The 23,846-nt window shown below is 36.5% G+C and overlaps 1 protein-coding gene across 1 annotated transcript; it reads left to right on the top strand.

Annotated features, from left to right (window-relative positions):
• Positions 1-9,366: 9,366 nt before the first annotated feature.
• LOC144449933 (uncharacterized) lies at positions 9,367-15,707 on the top strand. The gene is made up of 3 exons (XM_078140484.1): positions 9,367-9,592; positions 11,112-11,234; positions 11,580-15,707. The coding sequence occupies exons 1-3, from the start codon at positions 9,418-9,420 to the stop codon at positions 14,159-14,161; spliced, it is 2,880 nt and encodes a 959-aa protein (XP_077996610.1). The 5' UTR covers positions 9,367-9,417; the 3' UTR covers positions 14,162-15,707.
• The last annotated feature ends 8,139 nt before the right edge of the window (positions 15,708-23,846 follow it).

Genomic DNA, 23,846 nt, shown 5'->3' on the forward strand with positions numbered 1-23,846 from the left:
ACATCTAGCAGCATGACTAAAAGCATCCCTGAGTTACATTTCTACAGAATTGCAAGGGACAAAGCTCTTAATTAAGAAACGGTACAGTGAGGTGATGATACCCCCAATTTGAGCGAGGGCACTGTATTCTCAATTTCCTGTTTGCAGTCTGCAATGGCCTATTGCCATTCAAGTATCATCAGCTGTTTATATTGTTACACTGTTACAACATTAACAACAGGAAGTTGCCTAGCAAGGCCCGTATGTCACTTCCTCCTAAGTTCTGATCAATACCTGTCTATGTTCTGCAGAAAACAGAATCTGGAAATGTTTGTCACAAACTTGTGAGATGTGAGAGATTGCAGTGTGATGTTTACAATCTCAAATGTTCCAAGTCAAATATGCTATCTTTAGCTGTCCTGAAAGTACAAGTGGTCAATATGTATCTATGTATAGGAATGATGATGTCATCATGTTGTGTAAAGTATGAATGTTTATGTCACCATTGCTTAGCAACAGTGGAAAGATTTAAAACAAATATCATTTTGCTTTTCAGTGATACTGAACGTACTTATCAAAAATGCACACACACACAGAACAGACACAGACAGAAACACACACAGACACAAACATGCACACATACACACACAAACACAGAACAGACACAAACACAGACAGACACAAACACACACACAACACAAACACACAAACAAACAAACGCACACAACACAAACACACACACATACACACAAACACAAACAAACAAACAAACAAACAAACACAAACAGACACACACACAAACACAAACAAACAAACACAAACAAACAAACACACACACACACACACACACAAACACACACATGTAATGGCAGCAGGCCAATAATTCAAATGTTCACTTCAAAATTCAACAAACATCTATGGTTGTTTATAGATTTGATCATAATTTTAATTCAATGTTGGTAATATAGCAACCATTTTTATAATAAAAAAAGTTATTAAATCTGAGATAAAAGAAATCAATATTAGTATATCAACATAACACCCTAGCAGAGAATGTTGAAATAAAGATAAAAGATATAATGCCGTCTGATTAAAGTCCAGGTGGAAATTTGCCGATTTACACACAGGAGTGTTGGGGTCCCATGCTACGATAAATATATAATGCCGTCTGATTAAAGTCCTGGTGGAAATTTGCCAATTTACACACATGGGTGTTGTGGTCCCATGCTACAATAAATATATAATGCCATCTGATTAAAGTCCAGGTGGAAATTTGCCAATTTACACACAGGAGTGTTGGGGTCCCATGCTATGATAAATATATAATGCCGTCTGATTAAAGTCCTGGTGGCAATTTACACACATGCTACGAAAACTCAACCAGTAACTAGGTACATGAATATTAAAAAGAAGTTTGTTTCTGAGCAAAAATATGACATTGAACTTATTTGAGGATGTTTACTTCAAAGGGACACTGAGAATATGAATGTATGAGTTTTGGTACTGTACTTATTGTCTGTAAGGTATGCCAAGTGATGGGGCGCCCTCACACATCAGTCGCTGGTGAGGCCGGAACGGCAAGACATATCTTCCAGTCTACTATACTTAATACAGAAGCTCATTTTAAAGTGGCCATATGGATGAGGATTGGGTATTTATTTTGAGTTTTTAAATTATAAAACAATTTGTATCATTGCTTCCTACTTGAAAAATCAATGTGAAACAACATTGACAAAGTCTGTGTTTGTAACTCAATAAATTGTAAAAAAACATATTAAATATGTAAAATGATCATTATTGTACATACAATAACAATTTTTTTTTTTTTTTTTTTTTTTTTACAGTTTTTAGCTTTTTTGCAATGTATTGAGTTACAAACATAGTCTTGGTCAATGTTGTTTCACATTATTATTTCAAGTAGGAAGCCATGATAAAATTATTTTATAAATTAAAAATCCCAATAAAGACTAAATCCTCATCTATATGGCCACTTTTAAAGTGCTCATTCTTTGGAAATGATACAAACATATTTTCTTATCAAATGCACAATACAGGCAACTGACACAACATATAATTTATTCATAGTTTTCTGACTAATCAGAGGGAACATATAATTCATTCATGGTTTTCTGACCAATTGGAGGGAACATATAATTTATTCATAGTTTTCTGACCAATCGGGGAACATATAATTTATTCATAGTTTTCTGACCAATCAGAGTGAACCTTGAAACCTTTGTCATAGACATACCCCCCCCCTTTCCCCCAACATTTCAATTTAATAATTCATATTCTGAAATTCGTATGAGAAATATGGTTTGCCATCGATTCTGCATGTGTGTCTTTATTAATATTGAATGTCATACTTCTTCCTTGGTTCAACGGTTGCTATGGCAGCATGTCTCCTTATCGTATGATGTCATATTTTTTCCTTGGTTCAACGGTTGCTATGGCAGCATGTCTCCTTATCGAATGATGTCATATTATTTCCTTGGTTCAATGGTTGCTATGGCAACATGTCACCTTATCGAATGATGTCATATTATTTCCTTGGTTCAATGGTTGCTATGGCAACATGTCTCCTTATCGAATGATGTCATATTATTTCCTTGGTTCAATGGTTGCTATGGCAGCATGTCTCCTTATCGAATGATGTCATATTTTTTCCTTGGTTCAATGGTTGCTATGGCAGCATGTCTCCTTATCGTATGATGTCATATATTATTTTCTTGGTTCAACAGTTGCCATGGCAGCATGTCACCTTATCGAATGATGTCATATTTTTTCCTTGGTTCAACGGTTGCTATGGCAGCATGTCTCCTCATCGTATGATGTCATATTTTTTCCTTGGTTCAACGGGTGCAATAGCGGCATGTATCTGCATATGGCATTTCAATCCACTTTTTTGAGTAAACGCTTTGTTACAGATATCGCACTTAAAAGGTCGTTCACCTGTATGGCATCGAATATGACGTTCTAAGATGTCCTTCGTCTGGAAACTCTTGCCGCAATATTGACAAACGTAGACTTCCTCTCCGGTGTGTAGCTTCATGTGACGATTTAAACTACTCTTCCATTTTGTCTGAGCACCACATACTTCACACTGAAGCAGCCTCTTTCCTTTGCTATGACTTTTAAGATGCGTTTCCAGAGTTTCCTTGGTTTCAAAAACCTGTTCACAGTATTGGCAGTCAAAGTGTTCTTGCTGGTGTAGCCCTACGTTGCCATGGAAACTGCTTTTCCCTACTCTATCCTTGCCATGTGTATGCATATGCTGTTCAAAATTTCCTCTCCCTTTGTACTGTTCACCACATTCCGGGCACTGATATACTTTGTTAACATTTCCATCTTCGGTATGAACTATTAAAATATCGGGATCATCGGCGCAGAAGTCGTTATTGCCGGCGCAGAAGTCGTGATTATCTTCAATATTCTGGTTAAGATACTGATTTATAGCGTATGTGTAGCTGTCGATTTCAGGACGAGTCGGAATCTCGTCTGTTTCAGAATTTTTGTCTTCAAATTGAAAATTAGTAGCATATGGAATATTGCATTGATAGGAGGAAGTAGATGGGGTCTGAGATAAGGATTGTTGATCTGTGAAATCTGTTCTCCCTTTTTGTGGCTCAGTATCACCTTTCTGTCTGTGGGCAATAAAACTACTATTACCTTTCTGTCTGTGGGCGATAAAACTACTACTGCCTTCAAGTTGTTCAATATCACCTTTCTGTCTGTGGGCGATAAAACTACTATTCCCTTCAAGTTGTTCAATATCACCTTTCTGTCTGTGGGCAATAAAATCAGCATTTCCTTGAAATGGGCCTGTACTAAATCTATTTTTGTGGTCACTATTTCCTTGATGGTGTGTGGTATTGATTTTCCGTGGATAATACATGTCGTTCAGTGATCCACCAGGGATAGAGATACTTTCCTCAAACTGTACATCATCACCATTGTTGTCTGATTCACTGTCCTCATCACTGTCAACACCAGAATTGACATCAGGTGAAAAGTTACTCTCCTCTACAACATGAAGCATTTCACTTTCATCGTACAGACCCGGTTCCTCTTTGACCTGTACATTAGTTGGAGCATCGTTATAACTTTCCATGTTATCAAACTCTGCATCCTCTCCTCTCTGGACAGCATTCGTACAACTGGCAGATCTTTGATTCATTTGCGAGTCAGATATTTGCTTCCTGTGTAGCTTTTCCTGGGAATATTCCCTATTTTTATTCATATTCCCATCTTTTATTTCATTAAATCTTCTGTTAGTTTTCTGTTCCGTAATTTTACTGGTAGGTGGGAGGTACGTATCTTCACTTTGATTGGTTCTCGGATGTTTATCATGGGTTGATCCTTCCATTTTCCATCCTGTAATTTCATTGGTTGAAGGAAGGATACTACTATCAGATGGAATCCTCTGATTGGTTATTGAGAATGTGTTACCAGATGTAATTTTCCTACTTTGATCTGTAATCTTACTGGTGGATGAGTCGTTATCATTACTGGAATCTTGCCACTGATTGGCTGGTGAACAGGTGTTACTTGATGCCATTTGAGTTATTCGTTTGACAAGTTGGAATCGCCGATTTTTACAAATTGATCGTGACAAGGATGAAATAATCTTTTTAGATGCTGATTCTTGAGTTATTTGTCTTTGAGCAAAGCTACCTGTTTTCTTGCTAGGTGGAGGTATGTCTTCTGAGACGTCTTCCGCAACTTGTCCACTTGTTGTCACCATCTTCCTTTTAGAGTTGTTGTGTCTGGTATTTGTTGCTTCTAACTGTCTATCAATAACTAAACAACCACTTACTGGCATCTGTCTCTCATCTGAGCTGTTAGTTTGTTTGTTAATTGGTTCCTCATCATGAGAATAAGACATGATAGAATTCTGAACTCCAGAGGGCAGGCTTTGAGTTGGATTTTCATGACTTCCGGAATTCATGCTGTTTTGTTGGGAATTATTCCTTGAAGATCTCATTTGAATATTGACGGCACCACTTTGACATAAAAAGTTAAGAATTGTAGTTTTGTCTGTAGAAAAAAAAAAGTATTTTGACGTTATTCCCCAATATTTTTCTTTGTTCAGTCAAGCAAAATACTCATGACCTAAGGGGCCTTAGTCACAACTCGTCTCGTGACTCATAGTGACAAAAACCCCTTAGGTCATGAGTATTTCCAACTCAATGAAGGAAAATATTGGAATATAACATAATTATACCAGCACCAGTAATATCAAAGAAAAATTGGAGAAAGTAATGTCAATTTTGAATATTTTGACTCATATTTCAAATACATCAGCAGAACCAGTGATGTAGACATGCATTGTCGTGACATTGATGCACATTGTTGTTACATAGACAAGAATTGTTGTGATGTAGACACACATTGTCGTGACATAGACATGCATTGTTGTGATGTAGACATGCATTGTTATGACATAGACACATATTGTCGTGACATAGAAAGACCAGAGTATATATTCCATACTGTTTTGTTCAACTTGGCTTGTATGTGGTATAAACTTTATTATACCACGCACAAACCAAGATATTGTCTTTGAAGACAAAATATGGGTTACATACCCTGGACATTCTACATCATGACAACCTGTGTCTATGTCACTGGTTCTGTGGTTCTACATCATGACAACCTGTGTCTATGTCACTGGTTCTGTGGTTCTACACAACAACAACCTGTATCTATGTCACTGGTTCTGTGGTTCTGTCATTCTACATCATGACAACCTGTGTCTATGTCACTGGTTCTGTGGTTCTACACAACAACAACCTGTATCTATGTCACTGGTTCTGTGGTTCTACATCACAACAACCTGTGTCTATGTCACTGGTTCTGTGGTTCTACATCATGACAACCTGTGTCTATGTCACTGGTTCTGTGGTTCTACATCATGACAACCTGTATCTATGTCACTGGTTCTGTGGTTCTACATCACAACAACCTGTGTCTATGTCACTGGTTCTGCAGTTCTATTAGTCAAAATACCCAGTATCTCTTCCTATGAAACTCAATAGAGAGCATGCATCAAGCCGTGCAACAATTTTCTGTTTCAAACCCGGCACATTTTGCGTAAATATGGCAATATGGTATCTGTTCACTCAGTTAATCGGTCTTTATGTCTTTGTGCATAAAATAATTTTTCACTATCAGTTTTTGTGGTTATGTGACTTACCGACCTGGATATGGGTTTTGCAGACCACAGTAGTACTGCATACAGGCCCTCCTAAAGCCATGCAGGCCCTTCTGCCATACAACATCAGTCAGAAAAACACATATCCAAACCGTAAAGATTTATACAAAATCTGCACTGATTAAAGGTGTACCACACATTGAGTAGCAGAATATAGCCGATTTATATCAGGCCTGATAAAATAAATTGTGTGGTTCTGGTTACATTCAATTTGAGAATAGATGGGGTAGGTAGATTTTTTATATTATTTCATTATTATTTTTTTCATGTGTGTGTGTCTAGTTCAGGTTTTCCGTTGTTTTCCAAATGGTCGCTGTGTTGTTTATTTCTTCCCATCATATGTATACCCATTACAGATTGGAAGAACAGTTTTATATTGTCTTTTTAATTTGACGATAGTTTCCGCATCCACTATTTCTCGTGAGCCTTTAAAATTTTTGCAATTTATCTTATTTTTTCTTGAATATGTAAAAAAATGTTTAGGGTCAGCAGTGAAAAGCTAGGAGAGAGCGGGTAACCAGAACCACACAATTTTTCTTTGGCCTAAGAAGAAAATGAAGAGTAAAAGGGACCACATGGATAAGGATTGGGTATTTATTTTGGATTATTAATTTATAAAACAATTTTATCATGGCTTCCTACTTGAAAAATCAATGTGAAACAACATATGCCAAGTCCTTGTTTGCAACTCAATACATTGCAAAAGAATACTATGTGTAAATGTGTAAAATCTTTGTTATTGTACATACAGTAATAAAACTTTTTACACATTTATTTAGATTTTTGCAATGTATTGAGTTATAAACACAGACTTGGTTTGTGTTGTTATAAATTAAAATCCATCATAAATACCCAATCTTCATCCACATGGTCTCCTTAAGATATTTCAGCAAAGTGAGGCCATGTAGGAGTTGTCATTTCACGTACCTGTTTTAGAAAGTGTATTTTCTTGGAGTTGTTGTAACATCATTTTTGAGGATTCTTGAAAAGAACGACTAATTTCCTCAATTTTGTTGTTATATGTCACCTCTTCCCAAATGTAGTAACAATCTAGAATGGAAATTTAAAAGAATCATTTATTTGATGTGACAAAAATGTGGCAAAAATTCTGTTATTTGCCAGGTCTCACTGGGCTAAGTGCTATTTGCCAGCCTTTGCCATTATTGTGCAGGTAAATACCAGGGATAGGTACGGCTAGTAGTGAGGGGTAAAACTGGTATGTCATCCCAACAAAGTACCCCTCACTATAAAGGCCTTTGGACCATAACTCAGTGAAATATAAAATAACACATAACAAAAATACATGTATAACTATTGAATAGAGCTATAGACTGCAGTACAATACCAGTCTTTATGTACCAATGTATGTAGTCATGGTTGCACATAGAGTAAGTTGGAAATCAATTCTGTCAATGTCTATATATTTACTTCTCCAATGTCAGAATCGAGTCCTGTAGTCAGTCTGCTTAAGCAGGACTAATACAATGTAACCAGATCTTAATAATATTGTGTGTCAATCTTGATTGAAGATTGATTTTATGTGGGTTTTGCACACAGTCCACTATTCTACAATCTTCCCGACATTTCACTGGCAATAAATGAAGATATATTAAACAAAATAAACTTGAAATGGTTTATTTACCTTCTTGAGTTAGGCTTGACATTGGTGACCGTTCTTCGTCATCACATAGTAATCTATTCAGCGCCGAATCAGTTTCAGAACGCCCGTCGGCTCCATTTTGCATCGCGAAATTTTCCCCCTTTTCAGCAAAACATACACTTATCTGCTTACTGAGCGAAAGGGTTATGTTTTCTGAACCATGCATAGTGAAATTTATAAAAAATATCTCGTCACATAAAGCCAGGAAGCTATCAATGATAACAATAATTGTCGACGGCAATACAGTGTCTGACACCTTTTCAGTCATCAACAACACAGGCGAAAGTGGGACGCTGGGGGCGTCCTTTATGACCCGACAACTTTTGTACACAGTAACTTGTGGGTCGAAAAAACTTTATATTCGATTGTAATTTGGCTTGACTCGTTCCTTACATTTTATATCTACATTATTATCGTGAGTAATGGCACAAACAACATAACACAGATTTCTGTACAATAAGCAATTATTGTTTCTATCAAAATGTGCATCTTCTATTGAAATTTTCTGAGAATGAATTTACAATGCTATTTAGTTCGTTCACAGGTAATCGAGGAACTGTGTTACAAACAAACAAACAAAAAACAAACAAACAAACAAACAAAACAAAAAACAATCGAAGGAACGAATAAACAAACAAACAATTGAGTAAATGAATGAATGAAAATAAGTACAAACAAACAAACAAACAAACAAACAAAATTTGCATTAATCCATAAACACATGAATAACTATCTATGTACGTGTATTCACGTAATATTATTAAAATATTGTACTATAATATATATACATGTATCAGTAAAGTGTTTATGGCCAAGAACTTTCGCTCAGGCTTTACTCAGCTGCCTCAGTAGGCCCAAAACTTCGAGCCTCAGGGCTGCATGCAGGGCAGCTCAGCAAAGCCTGAGTGAAACCTTTTGGCCAGAAACACTTTGCTGTTTATTTTATGTTTAAATGAAACTGCTTAGTGTGTGTATATAGATTCCTATGTTTATGGTGTTTTTATTTACTCATGTATATTAACCCCCCCACCTCCGATTAGTCTAGTTCAAAAATACAATGTTCCTTTAGAGTGATGTTCTAAAACAAGTAAATGCTAATGTTCTTTTACAATGACTACAATTTCTTGCGTAAACCTTCTTCCCAATATTAATTCTATTTGTAAATGAAAATCAGAAACTTTAAATTTTGTAAGTAATCTATAGTATTAGTCATGTGATAACATTGCTGTATTTTTAACACAAAAAAAATATTTTTAAGTTTTACATTTTCGAAAAATAAGGAGTCAAAAGGTACGGAAAAAATTACCTACCGTAATACTAATAGGTATGGCTTCTTTGTAATTTGTAAAGTACAATGAAAAATTAGTTTTTCCAGTGTTTTGTCAGTGTGTTTTTGTATTTGAGCCTTTGCATAGTGCGCCCTCTCGAAAATAATTTTACCCATAATTCAAAGTCCAGGTCAGGTCATTACGATAGTCTGGTGATTCACTTGGAATCGCCGATAAAACGTAAATATTTCGATATAAGGCAGCACTTTGTGTTGTTTTGAACGATTTCTATCAAAATGCAAGATTCGGAAAGTGTAAATCTTTCTATTAGTAAGAAAATATGTTTAGTTTTCACCGAAAATGGGAAAGAATTCACGACGAATCGGTCACACGATTGTTTCGGTTCGGATTCATCAACAGAACGAACGAAGATATCGGATTCGGACTCGATCTCTCTTTTAAATCCTAAAGGTAACACTAATTTTACTCTTTTCGTAACATTTATTCGATTCAGTTTAATATAACTGTTATTTGTAGGTTTTATTTTTATTATATATTGATATTTCCGACACGCCCATGTTGAAGCGTTCTAACACGTCCGGGCAAAATGTGTTTTCTATTCAACACAAGTTTCATATACATATAAAAGTGCTATTGTTTTCGAGTCCTGTATTTTGCATACCCTTTGTATTGTTATAATGTGGATATAAATACAATAAGTGTACATAACATGTTATGATCAGGTGATACCAGTCACTGACACCTCTGAATGGAGGAATGTTTCCATGATCATTGTAGTGTAATATTCATTAATTCACTACAGTATAAATGCCAATGGTATGGTGCAAGGCATCACCAGTATGTATATACTAGTAATAATTATATATTCCCCTATATTTTTCTTTGTTCAGACAAGGAAAGTACAAGTGATCTAAGGGGCCTTCTCACTACAAGTACAAGTGACCTAAGGGGCCTTCTCACTACACGTACAAGTGGCCTAAGGGGCCTTCTCACTACAAGTACAAGTGACCTAAAGGGCCTTCTCACTACAAGTACAAGTGACCTAAGGGGCCTTCTCACTACAAGTACAAGTCACTAGATGCTAGACAAGTAATGACAAACCCCTTAGGTCATGAGTATTTTCTGGTTGAATGAAGAAAAATATTGAGGAGTTATATAGTTATACCTCTCCAAGCATAATTTATGAAATTTTTTTGGGAAAGATGGAAATGTGGGAGATTTTATGTCAATTTTAAGCATGTACCATAGAACTGTTGACATAGACAGGGTTTTTTTGGGGCGTAGAACAACCAGGGTATATAGTCTAGATATTTCAAATTTTGTCTATATTTTCTGTTCAAAGGCAATAACTTGGCTTGTGCATGGGATAATATACACCAGTGTGCCCACTAATGATAGCCAAATTTTATTGTTGCAAGTCAAAATGAGAAAAACTCATTTCTTGTGAGTCATCACATAGTAAGAGATAGGGGAACACCAAATTTTGGTGCGTCACTAGAAATTGTGTGCGTCAGTGGCATGTCAAATTGGCTTAGAGGGCACACTGATATACACTTATTGCCTGGCTATGAGACATTAGTTGACATCTATTACCTTGAGGGCTGTTATACAGCGACTATTTGCTGTGACTGAAAGCCGAGGGAAATAGTTGTTACATAACAGCATGAGGGGTAATATAATGTCTACTAGTGCCCGAATAAGGCCAGGCAATAAGTATTGTGTAACTCATGATCACATTCCCAGGCATGTAGTCTTTCCAGCATAAAGGAATATCACCAGCAGGACTACTCTTAATGTAATAGTGCCCTAGGGAAAATATAAAATGAATAGTGCCCTCTGTATGCAAATTGAGATCACTATGGGTCTATTGTTCATACCATGTGACATGGTTCAGCCAATCACTGATGGATATAATACATTTTGTTTGTATATAGAGGTAACAAATCTCTATTCTTCCTTTACTTACTAGATTGTTATTACATATGGGAGGAAGTAAGATGTACCAACAAATTAGACAAAATATCTCATTCATTTGAAGCGTCGTCAAAAATGATATTACAACAGTTGCAGGAAGACACACTCTCTAGTAAAGGTGGGTATTATTGTTTGTGTTATCATTTCGTATGTAACTGTGATGATAATAATAGTAATCTTTATTTATACGAGATAGTTCTTTAAGTATATAAACACTTGTCTCCCAAGAAGTCCAGTGAGGGCCATATCCCTCATTTGTTCAGTGTTAATGCAGGAGGAAACTGGAGTACCCGGGGAAAACCAGCGTTGTTCGGTAGAGTCAAACTGCATGAAACTCAAGACTGACAGTTTACAGTCAAAACCTCTCATCTTATCAACATTATCTTGTGTGTATTGGTTAAAATGTTAGTACTCAACTAAATTATTGTTTTTGAAAATTTGTATTTTTTTCTTTTTTCTGCAGACAAAACTACAATTCTGAATTTTCTATGTCAAACTGGAGCAGTTGATGTACAAGTGGTATCTTCAAATCCAAAAACTGATTCACAACAAAGTATGAAGACGCTACCCAGAAAGGAAACTCTTCAATCTATCAATCCACACATTTCTCTAGGAAGCCGGTCACCTGGTAATAACAAAACAAGCAACTATTCTGACAGACAAATGATAGTATCTGGTGGATTACTCATTGATGGACATCCAGAAGACAAGTCACCAGGAAATACGAAAGGGAACAACAATATCGGCTCTCGTCAAAGGCCGATGTTGAATACGAGTAACTCTCATCAAAGGCCGATGTCATCTAATAAGAGTAACAGAGGGCTGTTGTCCGAGGGAGCTTCCAGATCGGTATCTGAGCGAGCGTCTCGATCGGTATCTGAGGGAGCTTCTCGATCGGTATCTGAGGGAGCGTCTCGACCATTATCAGAGGGTTCTTCTCGATTGTTACCTGAGGGAGCTTCTCGTAAAGGTCTTATTCCATCGATTTCACGGTCAATTTGTAATTCATACAAGAGATCTCGGAAATTCAGACTTGGTAAACCTAGGAGATTTGGAATGAAACCTGTAACAATCTCAAACTATAATGAAATGGAAGATTCCATTATGATGGATGATTGCATTCTGCTAGAGGACCAGGATGGGCAGAGAAATGAGCCGATACAAGACCTTGATAGAGAGACACCACCAACAACAAATCAAAACTTAAGTGATGTTCCCGGAAGGTCAATGAACTTTTCAGACTCAGTACCAATCCTTGATGCTTACACTGATTCAATTTTCCCAAAGAAAGCGACTGCTACATCTGGGAAACCAAGTGCAATAGCCAATGAAATTGAAGCATCTGAAAGTACCATTTTTCCATCCACCAATTGGATTGCAGAAGAATCTGTGGCAATAACTCGGGATGCATGCCTAGAAACTGAGCAGAGTGGTAAACCTGGTCATAGTGGTCAGACGACATTAAAAGGGATTGGAGAACAAACCGTAGAAAAAACATCTCAAGATGTACTATCTAGTGACTCTGCATCAATAACAACTCAGGGTGAACCCTCCAATAAAAGTCTCCCATCCCCACAGGGGAAAGAAAGCATCACAGGTGAAATACAGAAGGGAAGGCTGATCAGAGAAGATTGGTTAGGTGTTGAGCAAATAGAATCACAGGGTAAAGAAAGCATCCCAGGTGAAATAACAAAGGCACGTCTCATCAGAGAAGATTCGTTAGGTGGTGCACAAATAGAACCACAGGGGAAAGAAAGCATCCCAGGTAAAATAACAAAGGCACGTCTCATCAGAGAAGATTCGTTAGGTGGTGCACAAATAGAACCACAGGGTAAAGAAAGCATCCCAGGTGAAATAACAAAGGCAACTCTACACAGAGAAGATTCGTTAGGTGTTTCGCAAACAGAATCACATGTTGCTCATTCCCTAGAAGATAAGAAGATTAGCCACACAGATAGTACACATCAGGAAGTTCATCATGATAAAGCGAGAGGAACAAGAGCCGACTCTGAAAACCAAGTCCAGATCAAAGAGGAACCCAACTTAAAAGACGAGTGCAATACTTTCCATGTTGTTGAAGACAGTAATAGTTCACATCACCTGAATTCTAGCGAGACTAGTGAGAATTCAAGTGATTCTGATAGTCGATTGAAGTTTGAAGAAGGTATGGCCTATCCAGGTAGAGCGTTTGATGACCTTTCATACTCTCCGAAAGGGAATACCGAATCGTTTCAAGGGAGTGCTGATTTTATGGAATCGCAATCTTCGTCTCAGAAACCGTCTACCTCGTACCAGTACAACCAAATGAATGCTGCGAATTTTCAGTTTGAAAATAATGATACCAAAATGGAATCTATGACACACCCTGAAAATGATAATTATTTGTTTGCTGTGAATCAATATTTAGCTCAGAACACTGATGAGACAGCAGAATTTGGCTTTGACGAATCGGGCGTTGAATTGTCACATACAGAAGGTGAAAATGCAAAGAAATCGTTCCTTTGTATTGAGTGTGGAAAGAAATTCATGCATAAACGAAGTCTCGTATTTCACATGCGTATGCATAATGAGAAAAAAATCTATCAATGTAAAATATGCGGTGCGAAAACGCTCTGGCGAAGTAGTTTCCGACGCCATTTAAAATTACACACCGGGGAAGAGTTGTTCAGTTGTCAGTACTGTGGAAAGAACTTCCAAACGAAGACTATTTTGGAATGCCACTTACGAGGGCATACAGGTGAACGACCTTTTCAGTGCGAAATTTGTAAGAAGTCGTTCCGACAGAAAAATGTTTTGAAGACGCACATGCGAACTCACTCTGGTGAGAGACCGTTTGAATGTCCGTATTGTAAGAAGAATTACATCAGCAAAGACTATCTAACAAAACATGTCAAGTATCATACTGAAAAGAAATCGTTCCAGTGTGCCGAATGTGGTGCCATATTTGATAACAAACGGGCGCTGAACTCGCACATGTGGGTTCACTCTGTAGAGGGTGCATATCTAAATGAAAAAAATCCATCAGCGCCCGTGAATATAGACTGAAAGACGCATTGTTGGCGCTGATATCATCAGATAAACTCTCATTTGTATCAAGTGTTTAACGGAGTGTACACGTGACAAATCCTTTAGTAGTCTCCGAATGTATTGTGACGTTTGATAATTAACAAGACATGAACTCGCACATTCTGCAGAAGGTAATTATCTCGCTGAGAAAGACTTGTAAACACCCCATATTTGATTATAGACGTTGATTGAACTCGCACATGTGGGTTCATTCTGCAAAAGACACACATCTCAATGGGAAATATTTGTAAACACCCCATGAATACGGTACCATATTTGATAATTAACAAGATGTAAACTTGTACATGTTGATTCATTCTGCAAAAGACACATCACAATGGGAAAGATTTATAAACACCTCTGAATGTATACTGAATGAATCATCATTGTTGGCACTTCTGTTAACCATTAGCCATTGTCAAATAGACTGCACAATTTTTCCTAAGACGTGTACTTTGTTAGAGGTTTTGTAAGGAAAGGACCATACAAATTTTGTATACTATGGGACTATAAGTTGAAAAACAAGAACTTTTTTATAAATGATTCCATGTACACTGAACAACAATAAATATCTGCATATTGAATAGACATAGCACAAGATAGACAGAAAGATTCACCAGTGTCAGTGTTTTACATATTGTTGAATTTTGTGCTCTGTAAGCCACACAGTAATCTCTAGGGGCCCAGGGACCCACCAAATATTGGTGATCCCATAACTCTTGTATGGTGGCATGCAAGGAAACGTAGCTTTGATTATTTTAATCTCAGACGTGTCTCTCTCCAAAGTTTTATTTTAACTTCACTGGTCTCTCTGTGTGTCATCATGAGACCCATCGGTTCTTGTGAGAACACAGGTAACTAGTAATCACCATCTTTGGTTACCATGGAGATGTGCATATATTCCCATAATCCTTTACTGTATATTTGGGTTTATGTTTCCTGTGTTTCTAACCAATCAGAATGAACCTTTTAAAGTGCTTCACATTCTCTAACCAATCAGAATGAACCTTATAAAGTGCTTCACATTCCCTAACCAATCAGAATGAACCTTTTAAAGTGCTTCACATTATCTGTAAACTAAACTGTGATTGGAGTTACCATATTCATGAAGGAGTATGCATGAAATTTTTTTTTGTAAAAAAATGATTTGCACAAATTATTTGTTAATATATGGAGGAATAGCAACACTTTTTGGATACAACCTTGGCTTTTTGGATATATGTGTTATGAAGTTTTAAAATCAGGAGTGTGGTGTTAAATTCATGGGTATCCTTAGTCTTGGTTACCCAGACTCCCACTTGGGGGAGGTCTCAGGTAGAGCACCCAGCAGAGAGAGTCTGGGTAACCAAGACTAGGGTATCCTAAACTGATGTCATGGTATCTTTACTATATTCATAGAATCTCGAATTCAAATAATATAATTTAGAAATCACCGAACAGCAATGTATTGCTTACAAAGACTATATATGAAATATAATATTATGGGATGTACATCTAGATATAGGCTGTTATTTATTACATTGAAATAAAGCACACATTTTAAATTTAGAGATTGTGGTTTGCATTTCATTGTAATTTGCAAAGAAAAGGGAGGGGGAGAGAGAGAGAGAGAGAGAGAGAGAGAGAGAGAGAGAGAGAGAGAGAGAGAGAGAGAGAGAGAGAGAGAGAGAGAGAGAGAGAGAGAGAGAGAGAGAGAGAGAGAGAGAGAGAGAGAGAGAGAGAGAGAGAGAGAGAGAGAGAGAGAGAGAGAGAGAGAGAGAGAGAGAGAGAGAGAGAGAGACAGATAGAGGGTTACTTTTGAGTTGAGATGAGATAGCCTTACAAATGAGATCAGAACACTTCACCTACAAAATGTGACATTTTACGACAGAACAACACTACAGCAAAAGATTGAACATCACATTACAACAGATGCATTAACTAACTCACTATAATGTGCGTGGGGGAAGGGGGTGGTCAGCAACCCGGGGTCACATTCAGTAATACAGATACTGTAGGGTCTTGTGATGATGACAGATTTACCAGCCCACCCCCTGTGTTATAAAATGTGACCACACCCATGGGTTCCCCCTTTAGGCCTAGTCCCTTTACTCAAATATAATGAGCCAAGACTAAAACTTTTGATTTCATTCTTGTCTTGATGAACTAATTTCCACTTTTGAGACCCACCCTCCCCCATTTGCAGAACTTTTTGTAATTTACTGTTGACCAAAGTTTAAAATTTGGGTACAAATTAGACTGACATCAGTCCCTTTGGGAGATCTTTTAATCTCATAATCATCAAATGTTTTGAATTTGTCATTTGGAAAAGAAAATGTCCAACTTTTTTTTTATTTTCCCAATTAATTACAAATAATTTTACAAATAGTTACAAACTAAGTTTCGCAATAACTCAAGTCATGTGATGATTTCACACAAAAGAACACATTCGTGTGATGTTTTTTAAAAAAAAAGAAAAGCAGGGTTATGGTAAGTAAAATATCGAAATAAAAAATATTTCAATACAAGTGACGTTCTTGTGATTCTTTACTCTAGTTAGTACCTGCTTTTACAGATTTGGTTTCCAAGAAATGCAAATATGCAAGGAGGACGGTGACCGTTCTCCACCCCTCCCCCTATCTTCCCTTCCCCTCTCCTCCCCGTAAGGGTTTACGATATATGTTTACCCAGAATCCTTTGCGGATATGTACATTGAACCGAAGTTGTGCGCATGTTTTTATCTGAACGCCTGCAGTCTAGTCTGCGATCTAGCTATCCACTTATCCGAGACGAGGTAAAAGGTTAAAACAGCCGAGATCTCTACTACTTTGTCACCATGGAAACTTCAGATGACATTGCAGTTTCACTGAGTCGGAGAATAAGCTTAGTTTTTGCAGAAAACATGCAGAATCGACAATCACAGTCTTCGAGAACGGAGGGGCTCGATCACAGTCAGTTGACTTCAGAAGGTAAACGATCGATCATGACAACCCTTGATTCACTTTGACACTCGACTCTGGAGTGGCTATTAAAACGGGGTATTATTGAACGACGAAGATATTTTCCTTTTTGCAAATTGAGTGAGTTCCGAAAATAAAGTGAGTTAGTTAGCATCATTTACCAAACACGAAGCCCTTCTCAGGCAAACCTCGCAAATGTAAGTCGTGAATGTCGCCATTGTATTTGACCTCGATAAACCGAACAGACAACATGGCGGATAATAAAATGCTAACCAGGCTCGCCGGTTTTTTGTATTTTTCATATGGGCATTTACGAGGCAATACACATTGCAGTCGTGTTTGTAAGTTGATGGCAGGCTGTCTGTGAACTTTGCTCTTTCAAATAATATTTTTGTTGTATTTGTTTATATTCTTATTTATAATTTGTAAACACGAGACAAACAATAATTCGTTCACAACTCATTTTAAAATTTGAATTGCTGCGTTCACTGTACTGTAGGCCTTTAGATATATACAATGTAATACTTTTTGCTTTTATTAGATATTTTCTTGTGTTTATCTCTTCATTTATGTTTTTTGTTGTTGAAAATATTGACTTGCAATTTAATTTATTTTCTTTGTGATGAAATAATTCAAATTTTCATTCCTAAAATGACAAAATAATTGCATATTTTGACCTCAGATGATAAACTTCCTCTTGGAAAATTTCTTGTTGATGTAAACAGTCCTCCATCAGTTGGCTAAATGATTGTATTGTATTCACTTTATTTCTGTATGTTATTTTTGTATGCTTTACCATGCTGGCTATGGCATGTTATGTAATGAGGATTGACTGACCGATTGATTGATTGATTGATTGATTGATTGATTGATTGATTGATTTATTGATTGATTGATTGATTGATTGATTGATTGATTGATTGATTGATTGATTGATTGATTGATTTTAAAGAAGCATACAACTTAATATGATTCCAGTTCCTTATTGTTATTCTTGTTTTGAATATTCCTACATATTTGTGTAGGACTGAGGTATTATTTTTTGTTTATCTTATTTTTAGATTGCTGTTTACTATGGGAGGAAGCACATTGTCGAAAGAAAATGAGAAAACTAGGAGACTACTTCAAGGAGTCTACTACTAAGTTACTAAAACATCTTGAAGATGGTTGTGTCACTGATTCTGGTAAAGTTATCCAGTGGTTACTAAGGCAAAAAAAAATTGTTTCTGGCATGCATCACTTAAATACCCTCATGCTGTTTGTGTGTGTGTGTGTGTGTGTGTGTGTGTGTGTGTGTGTGTGTGTGTGTGTTTGTTTGTTTGTACATCCCATGCAGTTTGCAGATCCATGGGGAAACACAAAAATAACCCTCCCTACTTCAGTGAAGACAACTGCAGAGCCAATCATGAACAAGCAAATGACATCTGCCCCACATACACACTTGCTCTAAAGTACTAAATAAAAAGAACAGTAACTGTAATAAATAGTAGATTGAGTGAGAGATTTGTTGAGAATAAAAAAAAATGCTTCATCACATCACTAGACAAAATGTCTTTACCAGAAACAAATTTTTTTTTTGCCTAAAATGTCATATTAAACTGTGGCTACAAACTTTAAGAAAAGTGTCACACGAGGGCGCCCTCTATGATGATGGCCAAGATCACGTGGCAGTACTACCTGAAGAATGTTACCACCTATAGGCACGTCAGAAAATATAACATCATGTAATTTTGATTTTGCAACAAGTTGATTGTATACTTTTTATCAATTGTGAACCGTTTATATTTCATTTTGTTTTTTAAAATTTGTACCCTACCTAACTCTGTGTGTAGTATAACAAGGATTGTCTTGAATTTCTTGACTGTGAATTCTACTAGACATGCTATGAATGTCATGCACAAGCCAAGTTGAACAAATCACTATGAAATTTATACCCTGGTCATTCTCTGTCAAGAAAACACACATCTATGTCATGACAATGCAGTCTACATCACTGGTTCTGTTATGTTCAAAATATGAGTCAAAACATTCAAAATCACCATTACTTTCCCCTATTTTCTTTTTTCACTATTACTGGTGCTGGTATAATTATGTTATTCTCCAATATTTTTCTTCATTCAGCCATAAACATTAGTGAGTTAAGGGTTGTCACTACTCGTTTATCGACACTTACGTCATATTTTCCCTGGCTGATGGAAGGAAAATATTGGGGAATAACATCAAAGTATTGTTTTTCCAAGTAGAAAAATATGACATTGTTTTTTTCATTAACAAAATATCTAAAATATATATCCATTTTTCATCCATATGGCCACTTAAAAGAAATTTTATGTAATACATGTGCTTTCTTTTCTTTTCTTTCAACACAGATAAGGTGACAATTCTGAATTTTCTGTGTCAGAGTGGAGCAGTTTCTGTCAAGCTAACGTCTACCAAGATGTCTAACCATGTAACTAGATCTAATGGTTCCAGGCTTCAGGATAGTGTGACCCATGTATTAACTCAAAATGAACGTCCTTGTCAAACGATGGCTTCATCACCCAGTCAAAAAAGTAGTAATTATAAAACTCAGATTACAGAAACATCTTTTACTGAAAGTCCAATGTATAGAACTAGTGTCTATCCCATTGCATGCATCAAAGGAAACGGAATGGCTATCAGAAACGAAACTATCAGTAACGAATTTGGGGATCACAATGCTATTAGAGTTGAAACTCTCAGCAAAGAACAGTTAGATGGAATCGCTACCAGTGTTGAAAATAAATCTACAAATGGCAGAGAAAAGGAGACATTCCATGTTGTATCTGATTCCTCACAACCTGGATCTGTCCGTGTTGTGACTTCGGAAAAAGAATCACAAAGGGAAAGTTCCCATGGTAAGACACCTGGAATTGCAATGCCGGAAACAATCCGTATTTTGACTTCAGAAACACCGTTGTCACAACAAAATTTCCATATTGCATCATCCAGAACACCAAAACAAAACACTTTTGAAGTTACGACACCACAGTCAGAAATTGACAATTGTGTGACAGTGAAATCGCCGTTACAACTGCAATCTGAGACAGCTACAGCTTCTACAAAAACAACACACTCGCAACAAAACTTGAAGCAAGTTGGTGAAATAAAAGTTGAAAGTGATTATGTCGGACATGATGTTGATCAGGAGTTACTTAGTCATCATGCTAATCCGGACTTTGATAATCTGAACTCACCTTCCAGTGCAGAAGAATATTTGTCGGAGGAACGTAAAAGAGGTAGTAGAGATTTTTACGTGAATGAGCACATGCCGGGTTTTGGAATCGTGCATGTACCACGTTCGTCAAAATATGCAGATTTGCATAGCACGTTACCAACCCAGCATCGAATCTCTCAAAATGAGGCAAGACAATCAGGTTTTGTGGAAGCAAAACAGGTAGTTACACATGCATCAGGCACAGTCTCGTATGCACCAACTGCTAACAGCAACAACACAAACGACCAATCAGTTCAAAGGATTTTCCGGTTTACGTCAGGAAAACGTAAACGTGTGGATATCTCAGACGCCATAAAGCAAAATCTGTGCGAGTACAAGAAACAACATCCCCGGGCGTCATACCAAAATGTCGTAGATTATGCCGAAAGTGAACACAATATTACGATCGGTCGTAGCACCGTTTACGAAATTCTTAAAGCACAAGAACGATGGCTTAATTTACAGAATCCTAGTCCGGACATAAAGCGACATAAACTTCCAAAATTTCCGGCGCTAGAGCAATCACTTTTAACGTGGTTGAACGATATTGACTATAACACGTACCCAATCACTGATGAAATGCTGAGAAGAAAAGCGAGGGAATTCGGTGATCAGCTCGGTATTACGGATTTTGCGTATTCAAATGGATGGCTCGCGAATATGAAAATACGGTTTGGAATTAAACAGCCTCGTAAATCCAAAAAGTCAGAGAATAGTGGCATGTAATACAACTTATCTTACATTTCCATCGTAGATTGGAATCAGACTGTTTAAAGATGCTGCAATGGAGTTGAGGTAGTTATAGTGTTGTGACATTATAGGTCTGTGCCAGAGAATAATTAACAGCACTATGATGATGATATGGTGTTTAGACATACTAGATATTAATTATGAAGATAATTACCAGTATCAAATGAAGGAAACTGATATCTTGGATAAATTGAATATGCAATGTGTCCATCAGGCTAGATACTATCTGTGGCATCAATTCTCAAGATTTCTGTCATCACCACTGTCTAGCTGAATGAGAAATCATGAACCAAAACTTGTTCATGCAAATGAGTAAACCCCAACTGTTAGAATGATGTAAACAATGTATAAGTAGTGTCCTGATATATGACAAATATACCATATTTGGACATCACTGTTCCATATTTGGACATTACTGTACCATATTTGGACATCACTGTACCATATTTGGACATCACTGTACCATATTTGGACATTACTCTACCATATTTAGACATCACTTTACCATATTTGGACATCACTGTACCATATTTGGACATTACGTAACTGCCCCAATAAACACTAACTTATTATTGGTTAGAATTTTGTGATTGATTTAACAAAGACATGATGTTATTGACTTTGTGGGTGACTGGATGAATTTGAAATTGTGTCTCAGGACCTCATTGAGCTAGACGTAAAGAGAGATCTTGAGATTTGATGCCATGGATAGCATCTAGACTGTATCATGGATTTATTCTCATTGAATGTAAACATGCAGATATGTTTTCTGAAATTAATAAGTTAGACACTTTTATCATGGAAAATAATAACATACAACAAACTTGCTTTTTTGTATGAAAGTGGATCTCACAAATATTGACATTTCAAGGGTTGTGATATAGTGAGGACATTTGAATATTAATGTATGATTTACATATTAATTAATTAGAGACAGATGTGCAACCATTCTATTGTAACTCTCCACCACATCTGTAAATTTTAACTCTAAGAATTGTTAAACATTGATTACAAGACAAATAAAAGAGAAAAAACCTGCAGATTTTCCACATGATAAAATGATAAATGGACTTGAAAATTCTTTTATGGAAGTGTGTGTGTGTGTGTCTGTCTGTGTGTGTGTATGTATGTATGTATGTATGTATGTATGTATGTATGCATGTATATATAATATATATGTGTGTGTGTATATATGTACATGTGTGTGTGTGTGTGTGTGTGTGTATATATATATATATATATATATATATATATATAACTCGGTGAGTATCAATCTGCTAAGACAGTGCTCTATACCGCAGTGGCAGAGCGTAATAGTTTTGGTAGTACTGGAACTCTTTCTTGGGTGTAACTCGGAGTTTCACGCATATTGCGATCATCAGACACTCATATATATGTGTGTGTATATATATATATATATATATATACACACACACACACACACACGTGTATATATACACATGAGTCTCTGTGTTTTATATAGTTAATTCCTTCAAGTGTAAGTTCACAAAACAAACAATTTATTGATGATATAATTACATATTTTTAGTGTAAAGATTTTTACATAGTCAGAAAGTAAATAAATTAACATTAAAAGATTACTAGAAAAAGAACACCAGTTATGTTATATAATTGTAAATATATTATATTTTCGTTGGGCATCTCAGCATCACCAACAAGTTCAGTTCAGTGTGATGCCTCCACAGTGTCCATCCCTTCTCCAAAGGCCAGGATAGCGTACGCCCTCTTGTGGCAACTTTTGTATCCATCATGCTTTGCGTTCTACCCCAGCTGTGACTTTTTGTTTTACATTACAACAAAAACACTGGAAAGATACCATCACGAATGGCCACAATTTTTCAGCTTTCAAAGAAACACGTGGCAAATTTTCCTAAATGAAAGCTGCGAGAAGCATGGCGTTATCTATTTTTAAGAAAATAGATCTAGTGTTCGAAGAGGACTTGAACATCCACAGAAACAACAGCGATGTTACTCGACTTCCGGGTCAAGGATTGTCCAATGGCCTTAGTACTGAAGGTATGTTTACAAGTACACCCCCCCCCCCCACCTCAGCAATTTGTAGTGCAAATGAGGCAAAACAGCGTGACGTTTTCTTTTCGAATCGACTTTCTAAATTTTAACCCGTCTTTTAATGTTGTGACTTTGCTCTAAGTCTAACGTCATTCATTATAATATATTTGTTAATATTTCTGCATTATTTTGATTTCGATTATTCTTTTCCCCTTTCCCCTAGATTGTTACTACATTTGGGAAGAAGCCAGATATAACAATAAAATTGATAAATTGAGCCATTCTTTTGAAGAATCGTCTAAAATGATGTTACAGCAGCTTCAAGAAGATTCTCTTTGTGAAAAAGGTTTGTCAATTATAATAAACACTCTACTACTAGAAGTGATCATATTTGACAATTTTGCTGTCACTCCTTGAACACCACTTTAGGAAATAGAGACATTTTCATAAACATTACTATATGTTCTGGAGAGTCGTTTCATGATTTTGTATCACCTACAATTACTTGCAATTTCAGAAAAACATCAAATTGATCTTGTGCCTTTATCATGATGTATAGGGTATCTTTGCTATGGGCTATTGCATCATGGGAGTCAGCAGAAATAATTATTCATGGTTGCATAATGAATATTCATGACTCCTGAGTGCTTATTCCCTTCAGTGTAAAAATATCTCTCATGAATATTCATCGTTCAAAATCATGAAATGC

This window comes from Glandiceps talaboti, chromosome 19 (genome assembly GCF_964340395.1).
Source record: "Glandiceps talaboti chromosome 19, keGlaTala1.1, whole genome shotgun sequence".
NCBI lineage: Eukaryota > Metazoa > Hemichordata > Enteropneusta > Spengelidae > Glandiceps > Glandiceps talaboti.

Coding starts and splice junctions, on each gene's coding strand:
- LOC144449933 (XM_078140484.1), top strand. CDS start 9,418: ATGCAAGATTCGGAAAGTGTAAATCTTTCTATTAGTAAGAAAATATGT. Junction 9,593..11,111: donor CTCTCTTTTAAATCCTAAAG/GTAACACTAATT, acceptor TTTACTTACTAG/ATTGTTATTACATATGGGAG. Junction 11,235..11,579: donor AGACACACTCTCTAGTAAAG/GTGGGTATTATT, acceptor TTTTTTCTGCAG/ACAAAACTACAATTCTGAAT.